At 38.9% G+C, this 15,653-nt stretch overlaps 1 protein-coding gene across 2 annotated transcripts in view; it reads left to right on the top strand.

The window, feature by feature from the left end:
- Positions 1-865: 865 nt before the first annotated feature.
- USP47 (ubiquitin specific peptidase 47) overlaps positions 866-15,653 on the top strand; it is a 100,553-nt gene continuing 85,765 nt past the window's right edge. Inside the window, exon 1 of one of the 2 annotated variants that reach the window (XM_081064432.1) lies at positions 866-1,549. In XM_081064432.1, the coding sequence (XP_080920558.1) occupies positions 1,511-1,549 (39 nt within the window). In that variant the 5' untranslated portion in view covers positions 866-1,510. The remainder of the gene's footprint in view (positions 1,550-15,653) is intronic. The other variant, XM_081064431.1, reaches the window with a different exon arrangement.

The raw sequence follows: 15,653 nt of genomic DNA, 5'->3' as shown, positions 1-15,653 counted from the left end.
TTAAAACGAAGTACAGAAATAACCTGAGGTTATTTGAATCACTTTAATAGCTGTTTCACAAGGTATTAAAGATTTTTAAAAACGTTGAAACCTAGTCAATCACATTGCTTCCACTGAATGTGTTTATTGAGAGCAACAAGGATTTTTTTATACCATTAATATAAAAAACTCTTAGTTACTGTAAATGTTTATTTTGTCTTTATCTTATCCTTCTTACATTTAAAAACGGCTTTATAGCACACACAACAGGACGTGTATATAACTTTCATAAGTATATTGACTTTTTGGGGGGTAACAGAGTGCAATTTAAAAGTTTGGGGAGCACAGGTACAGGTAGTTAATGCTGTGGTGTCAGAAACGTGGCAGGATTATATGACATCAGCATGTTGTAAAATCACTGTACCCATGGACTTCCTCACGAAGCACACCCCACTGAGTCTTCGTCAAGTTTTGAGGAATGAGTAGGATTTGGAAACAAGTTGCAAACTTTGGTTAGTATAAAACAGAGCACAATGCTTACTGCTAGAGGAGAGGAAAGCACGCTGCAAACGTTTTTAAAGAGGATCCGAGGTTCACACTGCAGGACTACTGCTCAGAGTTGGAGAAGCAAGTTCCTTTAAAGGGGGCAGGGGAATGCAGCTGAAATGGAGGGGTGTGTGTGTGTGTGTGTGTGTGTGTGTGTGTGTGTGTGTGTCGGGGGCAGAGGTCACGCCGTTCCTCCGAGGACAGGGGCTGCGTTGCCTAGCAGGAGATGGGTCCCGAAGGCCCTGCAGCCGGGGGCGTGGGAGGGTGGGAAAGCGGGGGCAGGCGTGGGGCAGAGCTCGCAGCTCCGTCTGGCCGGGCGCCGGAGGGCGGAGGCCGGGAGGGGGCGCGCGGGGCTTCCCCTTCCCGGAGGAGGCCCGGGGCGTGTGGAGGGGGCGCCGTTCGGGCGCTCTCCTAACGGCAGGGGGCGCAGTGTTTGCGGGGAGGTCGGAGAAGGGGCTTTCAGCTCGAGTCTGCTGGGTGGGCAGCGGGTGCCCACAGCCCGCCCCGCTGGCAGGGCGGTGAGGCCTGGTCCTTTCCCCGCCGGCAGAGGGAGTCCCGAGACGGATGCTCCAACGTCTGTCTGCCGAAAAGAGCGTTTGCATGGCCACTCCACCCGGGTCGTACCTCCGGGCGCCGAGGGAGAGCTGAGCTAACTGAACGCGAGCGACAGCTGCCTCGGCACGTCGGCCACCAGGCGCCGGGCTCCGAGCCCGACGGGCCCGAATTCTCGCGAGAGCGGCCGCCGCCATTTTTCCATTGATTGCCGCGGACGGGGGGAGGGGCCGACGACTCGGGCGACGGCGGCGGCGGCGGAGCCTGGGGTTGGTGTCTGCGCGCTGGTGTCTCAGGCCCAGGCTGAGGCCTCCGCGGTGGCCGGAGCACAGGCCGTGGGGACGATGACTGCCGCTGCCGTCCTCTCCTGAGAGGGAGCCGCCGCCACCGCCCCTCCCCCGCAGGGCGGAGAGGAGCGGCCCGAGTCTGAGCGATGGTGCCCGGCGAGGAGAACCAACTGGTCCCGAAAGAGGTGAGGGGCGAGTGCGGGAGCCTAGGCCCGAGGCCTGCGGACGCTCGCAGGCCGGGCCGCTCCTGTGCGGGCCCAGCTCCTGTGCGGGCCCGGCGCTGGGGGCGGCGGGGGCCGGGGGGCCGGGGCCGTGCGGCTGGGCGGACACCGGAGCGGGCCGGACGGCGTCGGGCGGCTGCGGAGGCGGAGCGGGCCGCTGGCGGTGCTTCCTTAGCGCGGCGAGCCCACCCGGGGACGTGCACGGGGAAACTGTGCGGCGGTGGCTGCTGGGCTCGGCGGGGGACGCTGCTGCGGCTGCGGGGTTTGACAGTGGCCGGGGGACCTGCGGGGCCGCCGAGACCCACGCCGCCCTGAGGGCTGGGGACGGCACGGGTGCCTGCGGCGACTTTTCGGAACTCCTGCCCCTGGGTGGTCCCGCGGGCCCGCCCGCCTGGGGCCTGCCGGAGGCGGTGGGAGAGTAGGAAGTGTGCCTTTCGCGGGAAGGTGACGGAGAGCCGGGCGGGACCTGACGGAGGGCCCGGCGACTCGGTGCGGTTGGGTCGCGGATGCCGGTGTGGGTGACTTCTTAAATTCTTAAAAGCAAGTGATACGAGAAGCCTCGACGTCTTGGCCTCTCTCGGGGAGCGTGACTCCTGGTGGAACCCAGCGCCGGCCCGTGAGTTACAATGTATTAATAGTGTCTCTGTGGGCTTTGTAAATATCGTATACGGACGCGTAGTTTTAACGCGCTGGTCTTCAGACCAATGCTTTGGACTTTCGTGGCTCGTGTACCTTACAGAGAGGCAGGTGGCTGTCGAAATTGCCATGTAGCAGGATCTTGATCTTTATGAGTGGTGTTCATTGGAAACTTTTTTTTTTTTTGGCCTTTTTTGGTTCCTTTGTAACCATGTGTTTGTTGCTGCTTAAAACAAGCTCTGATACTGCAAAAGACATTGGAATCATGTACCTCTGATATAAATAGTTTTCCAACATCAGACGATAGTTGTTTTGCAAGCACAATTTAAAAAAAAAATTTCAGTTATGTGTCAGTATTCATCAGCCATCATGTGTGCGAAGCAGATAAACAGATGAATTAATCAGAAGTCTTGCCTTGGGAGCTTTCAAAGCTACTAAGAACTAGAACACTAGTGTGCATCGAGTCCGAACTAGGGGCTCCGTACTTTACTACATAATTAACTCTTATGCGAGGACGCCAAGTGATAGGTGATATAAGACATAAATATGCGTTTTCTTTCCGTGCTACCTATTGCTGGTTTTATTCTTACGAAAAGCAAAGTTAGTTCTTAATTTTTTGACCCTGAGAAAATATATTATAGGTGGAATTCTGTTTTAAGAAAACCCAGCATTAGATTTATTTCCCTAATAATCTGATGTGTAGAAAACATGAGAACTGATACTGTAATGCTGCTTTTACCTTGTGGGTTTTGGAGATTCAATACTTCTCCTTTAAGACTTAACCCCCTACCTGAGGCTTCACGTTCACCCCAACTTTTTTTCTTCCTACTTTTTCTGGGTTGTATGCTTTTATTTTCTATTCCCTAGACTGGTCTTCAGTCTTTTTCCCTGGCTCATCTCATGATTTCTGGAAGCGTGCACATAGTACTCTCAAATCTTACAACTCTTTCTTGAAGCCCTTGCCTTTTTTTAGCTAGCTACTTCTTTTCATTTTTGATAGTCATATTCCTTGAATTTCTTGCTTGCTTTTCTCTTCCTTGAATTTTCTTTTGTATTTGATGCTTAAAAAAAACAAAATTCCTTGATTTTAGTAATGGTGTACTTTTCTGGTCTTTTTTCCTACCTGTTGGTCCTATCTGCCCACTCATTTAGTCAATGCCTTTCTCTTTTTTCAGTGTCGTCAGTTACCACTTTTGTCTGGTGTTTGTCATTCCCTATCTGGTCTATTTAAGTAGGAGTAGAATCATACAGTGCTAAAGCTGAGAGAGAGCATAGTGATCATTTGGTAACTTATACCCCTTTATTTTACAGATAAGGAAATTGGGGCCAGAAGATTGAGAATAACTTGTTCAGGGTCACATAACGAGTAAATGACAGAGCTAGGACTAGAACTGACATCCCCTTCATTATACTCTATTTTACAGGTCCCTCCATGTATCCTAGAGGCTCTGTAAGAATAGTTTGTAACTCTTTAAGTACATTTACTATATGAAAACAAGTTACAAAACTAAAAAAAAAAAAAATTCTCTTCTACTGGCTTACTGTCAACAATTTGAAAGGTTTTGTTTTTTGTTGTTTTAAGGACCTTTGTATAGGGAACCTCTGACCCCTACTAGATCTTAGTTAGGTATGTGCATTCATGCATGTTGAATGAGTAATATATTATTCTGGTCCCTGAAGCTCAAGGACAAATGTACCTTAGAGGGCTGCTGAAGAAAGCAGCTTAGTGTAGTACAGGGGTTGGCAAACTATACCGATGGGCCAAATCTAGCCCGCAGTCTGTTTTTGCATGGCCCATCAGTTAAGAATAATTTTTACATTTTCACATTGTTGGAAACCATCAAAAGAATAATAATGTTCTGTGATGCATAGAAATACATGGCATTCAAATTTCACTATTCATAAATAAAGTTGTATTGGAAAGTAGCCATGCTTATTTATTCACTATTGTCTATGACTACAGCAGAGTTGAGTAGTTGATACAGGTACTGTATAAATTTTAAACTACTTAGCGTGGTATTCACGGCCTAGCTAGTACAGTTTGATTCTGGCCACAACCCGCCCTTTCACTTTAGCTCTTCTCCCAGGAAACAAGTTTTTAATGCAGCCAAACAGGTTTCTCTCTCTCACTTGTTTTCCATTTCTATTTCTGCTATCCCCTCTTTCCTACTTCTCTCCAGCTGTTCAGAACCTTCATACACATTTTTTCCCGTAAGTACCTCATATGTTACTTATTCTAAAAAAACCTTTTGTGACCATTTTAACCTTAGGGATTTCTTCTTAGAAGACCTTTATATATGAATAGAATTCACTTGGCAATTAATAAATAGTGGTTTGTGACATCTATTATATTATGGTCTCAAATTATAATATACATTTTATATATTATGTTACGAATTTCTTGGCCGCAGAGATATTTGTATGTTTCTCTCACCTGTTTTGTACATATTATAGGTCTAGGACAGTGTCCCTCCTGGAACAGATATTCATAATATTCATTGATGTGGGTTGTATGGAAACTTAGAATTCTAACCCATTATCCCCTGCTTGGATGTTTTCCACAGCATCCTTGGCAAGCTTTTTTCCAACCTTTGCTTAAATACCTTCATGACTAATCTCTTTTAGTATCTTTGGCTAAAAGAGATCTGTTAACTTTTTGAGTTGAGAGAAGTCTAGATCTCTGTAGCTGCCATCTTTTGATAGTTGCTTCTGGACAACAAAGAAATCTTAAATCATTTTCTGGAGGATAGCCTTTTCTCCCTGAAAAAGGTGGGGGAGGGGAGCAGGAGGGCCAACCCTTTCTGTTCTACAGTCTGAGCATCTCAGTTCTTTAACTGTTTCTCGCTTGTTCTCTTTTGGACATATGTCAGTGTTTTTAGTATTCCTCCTAAATTGTTGTACCCAGAGAAGAGCAGAGAGAGTGTGGTCTGTTCATTGTGGTTAACAACAAAGCTTTTCACCTCATGTTTTCACTCCACTATATGTCTTTGAATTGTATATTGCTACTGGCTTGGAGATCTCTTGCTTTTAATATCATCACATTTTTTATTTATTGCTTTGTTGTTTTTATTACTCTGTTTCCTTATAAGGGTTTGTGACAATATTTATTGAGTATTCACTGTGCATAATACTACTATACTCTGCCATAAAGAAACAGAAAAAAATTCATTCTTCTCTCAAGTATCTTATAGTGTAATTAAGTATAAGGTCCATAATTTACTAATGCTTTTAAAATAATACTTTCACTGCAACATTTAAAGTGATGTCCAAGGAGTCTATAAAAGTAGAGAAGATGGAAAAATCAAAGAAAAAGAATGCAGTTCCATATTTCAGTGGTTTTTTTTCCTGCCTCTCTTTTCCATGCAGTAAACACTACTTCCAGCTGGCACTAATTATAGTAATCGCCAGTACTTATTAAGCATTTATGACATGTTGTGTGTGCTTGGTGTGTATTAACTCATTTGAGCTTCACAACGACCTGACAACTATATAAGGGCCATTGATGTTAAGAGCCCCCAAAACATTAAAACAATTTGTTTTTCATCTTTATTGTCCGACTTTTTATAAATTCTTTCGATACCTGTTATGGAGCATGTCGAACAAATATTCTTTTAATTTTATTTCTCCTAATTAAATTTCTCGAGAAAATGTGCTGCAGTGATCATTCTTGTTTTGGGTGGTTCTTTTAAAATTAGCCTTTTTCTTAAATTGGGGGTGTTTATTCGCCTTTATCAGTAAAAGGCAAGTATGTCAAATAATACTTATTAGTGGTGTACATAAATTGGAGTGTTTAATAAAAAGTATTAGTATTTCCAATATTAGTATTTCCAATATTCCAATAAAGTAAAGAAGCTAAATGTAGAGTTGTATATGATTCCAGTTTTGTCAAGGAAAAAAAGAACAGTTTAGAGTTATGCGTTGAAGATTTAGAAGAAATACTCTAAAATATTAACAATTGTTTTTGGATATCTGGATTATTAGGCTCTATTTAGATTTTCTTCTTTATGTATTTTGACAATGAGCAGGTACATTACTAAACCAGAAATTTAGATGATCTGATTATAGTTTCTGAGGTAGCTATTTATATAGAGTTGTATTGTTTTTATGCTTATATGGTTTTATTTTTCCCGTCTTCATGCTCTGTATACTATTTGCCAGAGTAATCTGATCCACGTGTATGGCTTTAACCTTTGATTGTAATTTATACATTTACATTCCAGCCCTGACCCCTCTTCTTCTAGATTCAGATTTCTACCAGCAAGCTGCATATCTCTACTTGGTTGTATAATACTATACGACCCACAAATTAAATATGAGTAACATCCATCTCATCTATATTTTCTCCCTCTTCTCATGTCTTCCAACTTAATTCTCTGTATTCTCTTGTTTAGTTAGTGCATCACTATTTGCTTGTTAAAATATTATTTGGACTCCTTATTTTTACTTTTTCTCAGATATACTGTAGTTGGTTTATCACTTGGAAAATATCTCTTCTTCTCTTACTTTCTATCCATGACTTTGCCTTTATTTTCTCATTCAAATGTAGCTCTTCTAATGGTCTCTCTGCTTCTAAGTTCTTTTCTTTCCTAGCCTTCCTCCCACCCAGAATTTCTTTCTAAAAAAGATGAGATTAGGAGTTACCTGTTTTAAAGTTTATAATTATTAGCCACCATTGCAAATTAAATAATAGGTGCTATTTATCAATACTGTGTGCCAGACACTATGCTAAACCATTTATATACAGTATCTCATTAAATTCCTATAACAGCCCTTTAAGACAGCTATTATGTTTCATTATCTATTTTGTAGGTAAAGTAACACTTAGAGAAGTTAAGTAACTTGCTCAAAGTTATATAGCTGTTTGATTCTAAGTTTGTGTGGCCTTAACCAGTAGGAAAGTCCTTCATAATCTAGCCTCAGTTGATTTCTTAAAATTTAATTTTTATCAGTTATACATGCACATATTTAAGAGTTGACTAGCTGTGCAGGACTACTTAGATAAACTATAGTCCTCTGCAGTTCTTCCTCCCTTTTATTTCAGGCTCTCCAGAGGCAATCACTTTCAACTCATTCTTTTGAAATTTATCTCCGTATCTCAAAATAGCATGTTTATAGTTTTCCTTCTTGATTTTTCAGTTTAAGGGATTATCTACTGACTTCCCATAGTGGAAGATTCGGTTTACCACTATCCCCAACCACGTGCAGACACACTTCTCATTTCTGCCCCGTCCTCCCAATCTTGTCTTATTGCAAGTTGTTTGGATACATTAATACTGAATTAAATCAATGTGACTATACATTATTCATAGTTGAGCCATAGTTTACTGTGATTATTTTCCTTTCTCGTACAACAGTTTTCCCTGAGTTATTTTTTAAAATTTGCTTTTGCTTAGTTTTCTTTGTACTTATTAATTTAGACAAGTGGTTCTCAACTGGGGGCAACCTAGAGGACACTTGGCAACATTAGGTAGGTAGAGGGAGGACAGGGAGTGTGTGACTGATAATCTAGTGAGTAGAAGCCGGCTGTGCTGCCAAGTATCCTCCTACACGGCACAGGACAGCCTCCCGCAGCAAAGAATTATGTGCCCCAAAATGTCAATAGTGCCACTGTTGAGAAACCCTGCTTTAACCCAGTCTGTCAAGAGTATAAATTTCCTCTTATGTGCAAACCTATCATTTTTGTTTGAATTTCCTTAAATTGCAGCTATTGTCTTAGATTTGCCTTTACTCTCTGTCATTTTAGTAGTTCCCCTCAGGTCTCTCTTGTGTTAGAGTTGGTTCTGTATCTGATGTCTTCATCTTTTCTTTCTCGTTTTGGTGGACCACTTTCAAAAGCTTTCTGGATGGGATATAATTTTTTCGAGACCTCACAGGTCTGAAAATGTTGTTTGTACCCCCTGGCTTTATACAATAGTTTGGCTAGGCAAAGAATTCTCCCTCAAATAATTTTCTCTTAGAATTTTGAAAACATTGGCCCACTGTCTTCTTTTTTTTAGTGTTGCTTTAGAGACAGATATCAAATGCCTAGAAAATTCTTTACCACTATTTTAAAACATTTGTTTTCTCTCTGGAAGCTTGAAGAATCTTTTTCTCTATAGAGTTCTGAAATTCCTGTATTATGTGCCTTGTGTTAGGTCTGTTTTTATCCATTGCTGCGGGGTTCAGGGTAGTCTTTTCTAATCTGGAGTTTATCTCAGTTCTGGGAAATTTCCTTAAATATTTTTTTTATTTCCTCCCTTTCATTTTCTCTGTTCTCTCTCTTGAATTCCTATTAAGTGTTGGGCCACTGAGAGGTTTCTCTAATATTCTTGTCTGTTTTCATCCATTTTCATTTTTCTTTTCCTTTCCTTTTTTTTTTTTTTTTGTTTTGTTTTTTGCTTTCTGGGAGATTTTTCTCAACTTTATCTTCCAATTCTTCTACTAAGGTTTTATTTCTGCTATCATGTTTATAATCTTCGAGTTATCTTTTTTTCTGGAAAAAAGTTTTTAATAATGCCCTGTTTTTGTTTTATGGATGCAATATCTTTTATCTCTCTTAGGAAATTATTGGTACTTTTCTACTCTGCATATTCTCTTTCCTCCAAATTTCCTTTTGCTGTTTGTTTGCTTTGGGTGTTTTCTTTCATATTAGGTGCTTTCCTTAGATGTTTGGGGATCCTTTTAAATGAAGTCAACACTTATGTAAAAGAAGTACCATAAAAAGCTGAGTGGTAGCTCTGCCAGTAGGTGGTTATGGTTTTCCCTATAGGTTGACACGTCTGTATAATTTGCTTGCAGACCCCCAGTGACACATCTTTTCTCTTTAGCTGGATTGATTTCCCAGAAAAGATTTTTGACCTTTTGCCTCTAGAGAACAAGCTTGGGAACTGAGTAGGAAAAAGGGAGATGGGTTTTATTATTAAGTATGCAAATACACTTTCATTTAATTCCCCAGTTTTCCGAATGACACCCCTCAAGTCCAAGAGATATCCTGTTTTACACTCTCCAGAGATTGTTTATTGTCAGGGAGAGTCAAAGAGTAGAAGGAGGGGATCTTGGGTTTCTAACTGCTTCTTAAGCAGACTTCAATCTTATTTTAGTTTTAACTCTACCCTTATTCCCAGAGTATCTGAAACTGCCCTTTTTCAATTTTTTAATAGAGTTGCAAAAAGAATACAGAGTTCTTATATACCTTTCACCAAGCTGCTTGTTTAACATCTTATGTAACCATAGAACACTTATCAAAAGAAATTAATCTTAATAACACTATTAACTACACTACAGAATTTATTCAGATTTTACTAGTTTTTCCATTAAATTTTGTTTTTTTTGGTTCCAAGATCCAAATTCAGGATCCCATGTTAAATGTAGTTGTTATGTCTCCTTAGTTTCTTTATGTATGTGACAATTTCTTAGTTTCCTTCTCTTTCATGACCTTGACAGTTTTGAATACCGGTTTTTCCCGAAAATGAGACCTAGCCAGAAAATCAGCTCTAGTGCGTCTTTTGGAGCAAAAATTAATATAAGACCCGGTCTTATGTAAGACCGGGTCTTTTATTTTATTACATATTATATTATATTATTTTATTTAAGACCGGGTATTATATTATATTATACTGTATAAAACCCAGTCTTATAATAAAATAAGACTGGGTCTTATATTAATTTTTGCTCCGAAAAATGCCTTAGAGCTGATTGTCCAGCTAGGTCTTATTTTCGGGGAAACACAGTAGTACTGGTCAGTTATTTTGTACGATGGCCCCGAATTTGGGCTTGTCTGGTATTTTCTCATGATTAGACTGAGGTTATGAGTTAAAGCAAAGGATGTCACAGACACGACGTGTCCTCAGTACATCGTCAGGAAGGCGTGGGGCGACATGCTGATACTACTGCTGGAGAGGCTAACTTTGGTCATGCGGCTCAGGTGAGTCTGCCAGGTTTCTCCAGTGTGAAGTTACTCTTTTTCTTTTTAATAATTACTAAATATTTTGAGGCCATCCTGTTTCTGCTTAAATTTCTGCCCACCTGTTTTTGCGTCCTTCTATGGGTCTTGGCTTATTACTGTTGCATTCTAGTAGTGATTTTCTATTTCCATCATTATATCTACATTGATTAACTGGAATTCTGTGAGGAAGAGTTGTCCCTTCTCCCCTATTTATTTATTTATTTATTATTTATGTCATTATAGACTTACTGATGGCTTTGTGCTCACCTTTTCTTTTTGAGCACTCCTTGCTTTGTGGTACCCTGTAATGCTTCAGTCCATCTCATGTTTTCCCTGCTCTAACCCTAAAATCAACCATTTTAAGAAGGAGTTTGAGGTCTTTTGGTATAAACGTAAGCATGATGTAAGCCAGGTGTTTTTGGCTTTCCTCTAGGCTAATGTGGGACTCAGCCTTCTCAGGTGTAATAGTCATCACCCCTTGTTCTGCTTTCCAGTTTCTGGTTTGTTATGGTTTTGTGCTCTTTGAATGTTTCTTTACTCTTATTTGAGAATTATTTGGGGTAACTTCAGAGCTAAATACGTGTTTTCAATCTATCCTCTTTAACCAGAAATTCCTAACTTAATGTTTTTGTATCCTGCATCAAGCCAATTTTGTCTCAGCCACATTTGACTACGTTAATTGCTGTTCCCAGATGTGCTATATGCTTTCATGTGTCACTTCTATGCCCTTGCCCTGAGTGAATAACAAGAAGTATTTTTTATCATCTGGTTTTTAGGGAGTTTTCAATTGGTGAACTTTGATTTTACATGAAAACTACTATTTAAGTACTTTTCTTACGTACTTAGGATTCTTGCCTCTGTTTTATTTTCCTTTTTTTTTGATTAGTCACATAAACTTTTTATATCTTAGTGCCACATACTGTAAATTTTTGCTAAAATGTAGGGGAGAGGGCTAGCACATTTCCAGAGTACTAGCATACAGTCGTAGCCCAAGTTGGAAAGAAAAGATTATATTGAAAATAGGGGAATGTGAAAAACATAGCATTAAACATAGATTTAAATACCTATTGTAAATTAAGGTTCTAGAAGACATCTAATTTAAAAAAAAAAATTCATTGGGGTGACAATGGTTAGTAAAATTACATAGTTGAGAAGACATCTGTTTTTAAAATTGATTCAATAATATTAAGGATCTTCTTCAGTTCAGGCAATATTTTAGGTGTCATGCAGAGGCTTTTTCTTTTTTTTAAGTGAGATTTATTACACAGATTTTAAAGTGTTCTGCCTAGGTATTTGCTGGCTTAAAATCCAATTTTATAGAAGCATTCTCCATTGTAAAAAAGTCTTTGACAAAATGATTGTGTTTGGAAGTGATGGCAAACAATTGGCAAAAATGATGTGGTCTTTACATCAAGATTCTTGAAGACCACACTTATTGTTTTTGAGCCTGGTTTTCTGTTGTTGTGTCAGTAACAGATGCCTCCTCTTTGCCCTACTGCATACTTCCATTTACTTTGTAGGTGTGGGAATAATAATAATTGCCAGTCTTTTGTTTAATGGAACTAAACTGATCCATATATATGTAAAGTAGCCATGGATATGAACATTTTATTACATAAAATTGTGGGTATGCCCCACTGTTGAGAAATTATGGTTTTTATGAAAATGACTGAAATGTATGTCTTGAATTTTGATGATTTTTTAAAAAGCCTGCTTAACCAGCAAAATCCAGTCCCTCTTCTACAAGAAACCTTTCCTGATTCTCCTCTTTCAACCTGATTGCATTTTCCTAACCCTGGTATCCCATAGCATTATAGCTCTTGGCATTTGAAAAATTATACCCCTTTATTATAAGTTACTTGTCCTTTGTGTTAATGCCTTTATTAGATAAGAAGCTTTTCAAAGTCAGGACAGCCAGAGTGCCTGGGTTCAAATACCAGCTTTGTGACCTTGGGCAAGTTACTTCTCAGTACCTTAGTTAAATGAGATACTGGTAACTACCTCCTAGGATTGTTGGAAACATTAAATGAAGTTAATACATGTAAAGATCTTCCACATAATAAGCATTCTATAAATGTTAGTTATTACTGTGACTACCTTCATCACTGTTACTAGCTTTGTGGGAGTTCAGAACGAATCACCCCAAAATGTACCTCTGGTATGAGGATTGTTCTGAGCTAAAAACAACTTTACCTGAGCGCTCAAGAGAAACTTCTGCCGTTCCCTTAACTACCTAGAAGAATTCGAATTAGGGCCCTTGCCTATAATAAGAGGTGATCAGAGATAACCTATTTTGACCTATCTGTGGAGCAGGGCAAACTACGAATTCCTGAGCATAAGCTCTCTGCAATGACCCTCTGAAGCCCCAAGGTGCTTTACTTCATCTCTAGCTCAGAATGTCAGATATACCCATGTTCCCTTTCTGTCTCTGACTCCCTCATGTATGTGGGGTTCCCATACATACGTATTACATTTGGTTATTTTCTCTTGCTAATTTGTCTCATGTCTATTTAATTATTAGACTAGCAGAAAGAACATTGAGGGTAGAGGAAAGTTTCTTCCCCATCTCTTCATCCTATATTCTCCCCAGGGGCCAGCCCAGTGTGCTTTATATTGTCTAATAAATATTTATTGATTAAATGAAAATGAAGTAATATTTTAGTTATGAAATATGCTAGTCATTTGAAGTTACAGTTCTGATTATGACCTGTCAGCTAAATATTTTTATGTGTATAGCACAAATCCTAGTTGATTGTTAGATTTGACAGATTCTGTTATGTCATTAAGTAAGGCCTATTATCATTGCTTTAGTTAAGAACTGGAACATGTAACAAAGTACAAAGTATTATTGCTTTAGTTAAGAACTGGAACATGTAACAAAGTACAAATTAAAAATGAAATTTTGAGTCTAATGAGTCCTGAGAAAAATGTGTTTAGTATAACTAGATATTTGTGAAAATAACTATATTAATAAATTAACTTGATTGCAAGATTCAGTGTGAAGTGTTATTTTAAAGAAGGATCCGTGTTGAAAATAGTTTGTTCCTGAGGGAACTTTATGTTTGATAATCCTGATTTTTCCGTAACTGGAGTATAATCAGTTGACATGGATGGAAGAGATTGTTTCTGTCATTTGTGTTATTGTGGGCTTTTAATTTGGTGCTGTGTAATTGACTGCTATAAGACTTGCAGTCTTTCAAATATTCATATAACATGCTTATATTCAATAAATAAGGTGGCTTTCCAGCAAAGAAAACCTAAGGGCTGTTAAGAAAAAAGGTCTGGATTTAAATCTTTCTGTATACAGTGAATCCATTACCTTTGGTAATATTATAGATTTAATTTTAGGAAAACCATGAACCTCATTTATGACTTATGTGAAATTTTCTTGTGTAACCAAAGCGTTGTAGTTTTACTATAAATACTTTTGTTTTCTCAAATGATAACTCACCTATTTTTATTGAATCATAAATATAGTTTTTCTTAGTATAGATTTCCATGGCTCTTGATGCTATAGAATTCATTCAGTTAAGCTTGAGTTAGTAGCTGCCAGGAACCAGAGATTCAAAGATAAATTAGGAACCTGACCTAGTTCTGTGTGCTCGTCTTGTATAGTCTGGAAGAGACAGACATGTAACAAGACAAATATATAATATGGAAATAAAGTGGAACCATAGAGGAGGGAGCCGTCAGCTTTATCTAGGGGATTCTGTGAGAATATAATATTTGAACGAGGTCACAAAGGGTGATTTGATTGCCTGGTAAAGAAGGAGGTCAGAGGTTTTAGTTAGAAGGAATAGCATTTAAAACACTAAAGTTTTGTAATGCATTTTAGGACATAGCAAAAAATTTAGTAGATATATGGGGTGCCTGGGGTTAAGTGAGAGAAGATAGTTCTGGCACATTGTGTCTTAAAATTCTGAAGGCTTTGTTTACGTTTCAGGAGTTTAGATTTTTACTATGTAGACATTAGGGGGCAAGGAAATTTTTTTTCCCCAGGAAAAGTTAATAGATTTATTTGTAATTGCTGTAAAGTTTAATTGCTGAAACTTGTTCACTGAAACATTCCATTATTTACCATTAACCTAATACAAATACAATTTTAAGAATTCTAAGAAAAATAGACATGACACAGAAAATGTTTCTACAATTCAGTAATATAATTTAACACTGGAAGGGTAGTCCTGAGGGAGGACGACCTCTTTATTTTCAGGTGAGAAAAACATAAAGCTCAGTAATTTATTCAAGGTCTCAGGTAGAAGAAGAGCTAGAATGGGACCTTTTTTTAAAAGTCAAGTTTACTGAGGTATAATTTATAGACAGCAAAATTTGCTCTTTTAAGGTGTACAGTTTTATGAATTTTGACAAACTCAAAACAGTTGTATAACCACCATCACAATCAAGATACAGAATGTCTCCCTCACCTTAAAAAAGTTTCTCATGCCCGTTGGAGTCAATCCCTTCCTACACCTCCAGGCCCTGCGACCACTGATCTGTTTTCTGCCCTCATATTTTGCCTTTTCTAAATGTATATGAAATTGAACATATCCTCTAACTGGAATTCATAAAACAGTACGTCTGTACCATTTTGAGTCTGACTTCTTTTATCTAGCATAAAACTGAGATTCATTTATGTAGTTGCATGAGCCAGTAGTCTTCTTTATTGCTAAATGCTACCATTTATGTATTCAGCTGATGGACATTTGGGTTTTTTCCTTTTGGGCGGTTCTGACTAAAGCTGCTGCTAATATTTGTGTACAGTTTTTCAGGTGGACATATGTCTTCACATGGTAAGTACGTGTTGAACTTTGTAAGAGGCTGCCAAAGCCTCCTGCGATGGCTGCACTGTTTTGCATTCCGCTCAGCAGTGTGTGAGCACTGTCATTGCTCTGCGTCCTCGGTACTTGGCAATGTAGGATTTTTTTCAATTTCAATTCTCTTTTTAACCATTCTAATAAGTGTGTACTGGTATCTCTTTGTGGTTTTAATTTGCATTTCTCTAATGCCTTATGTACAGCATCTTCATGTACTTGAGGGTTTTTTTATTAAGCCGGATCTGAAAAACACACTTTATGAAAGTATTGTCTGGTTAAAATTTTGCTAGGTACTGACAGGAAAGAAAGAAAAGTACGTTTTTAAGGAGCGGATGACTTCCATGGGGAAAACTGGTAATTGTGTTAAGGAGGAAAGGCTATACTTGTGCTGGACTCTTGGAAAAAGCAGTTCACGTAGTAAGGGATCCAGTGGAAAGGACAATGGTTTGGGAAGCAGAAAAGTCAGCGGTGACTTTGTCTTAACCTTTCTGGGCCTTTTTAAAGTTCTTTCATCTGTGAAATACTATAAGATTTATCCCTAAATTATATATAAATCTACCTAAACTTTTAGTAGTAGGTTTTTAAACTTTGTGAGGCCATGCAATCAGAAAACATAAGATTTTTACAGATTTTTCCTGTCTGATGAAATTCCTATTGCCCTCAAAAAGATTATCTTTTGAAATTTTAAATAATA

Source organism: Rhinolophus hipposideros, assembly GCF_964194185.1.
Source record: "Rhinolophus hipposideros genome assembly, chromosome: 10".
Classification (NCBI taxonomy): domain Eukaryota; kingdom Metazoa; phylum Chordata; class Mammalia; order Chiroptera; family Rhinolophidae; genus Rhinolophus; species Rhinolophus hipposideros.
The sequence above is the reverse complement of the archived record's forward strand: the minus strand, read 5'-3'. Positions and strand labels throughout refer to the sequence as shown.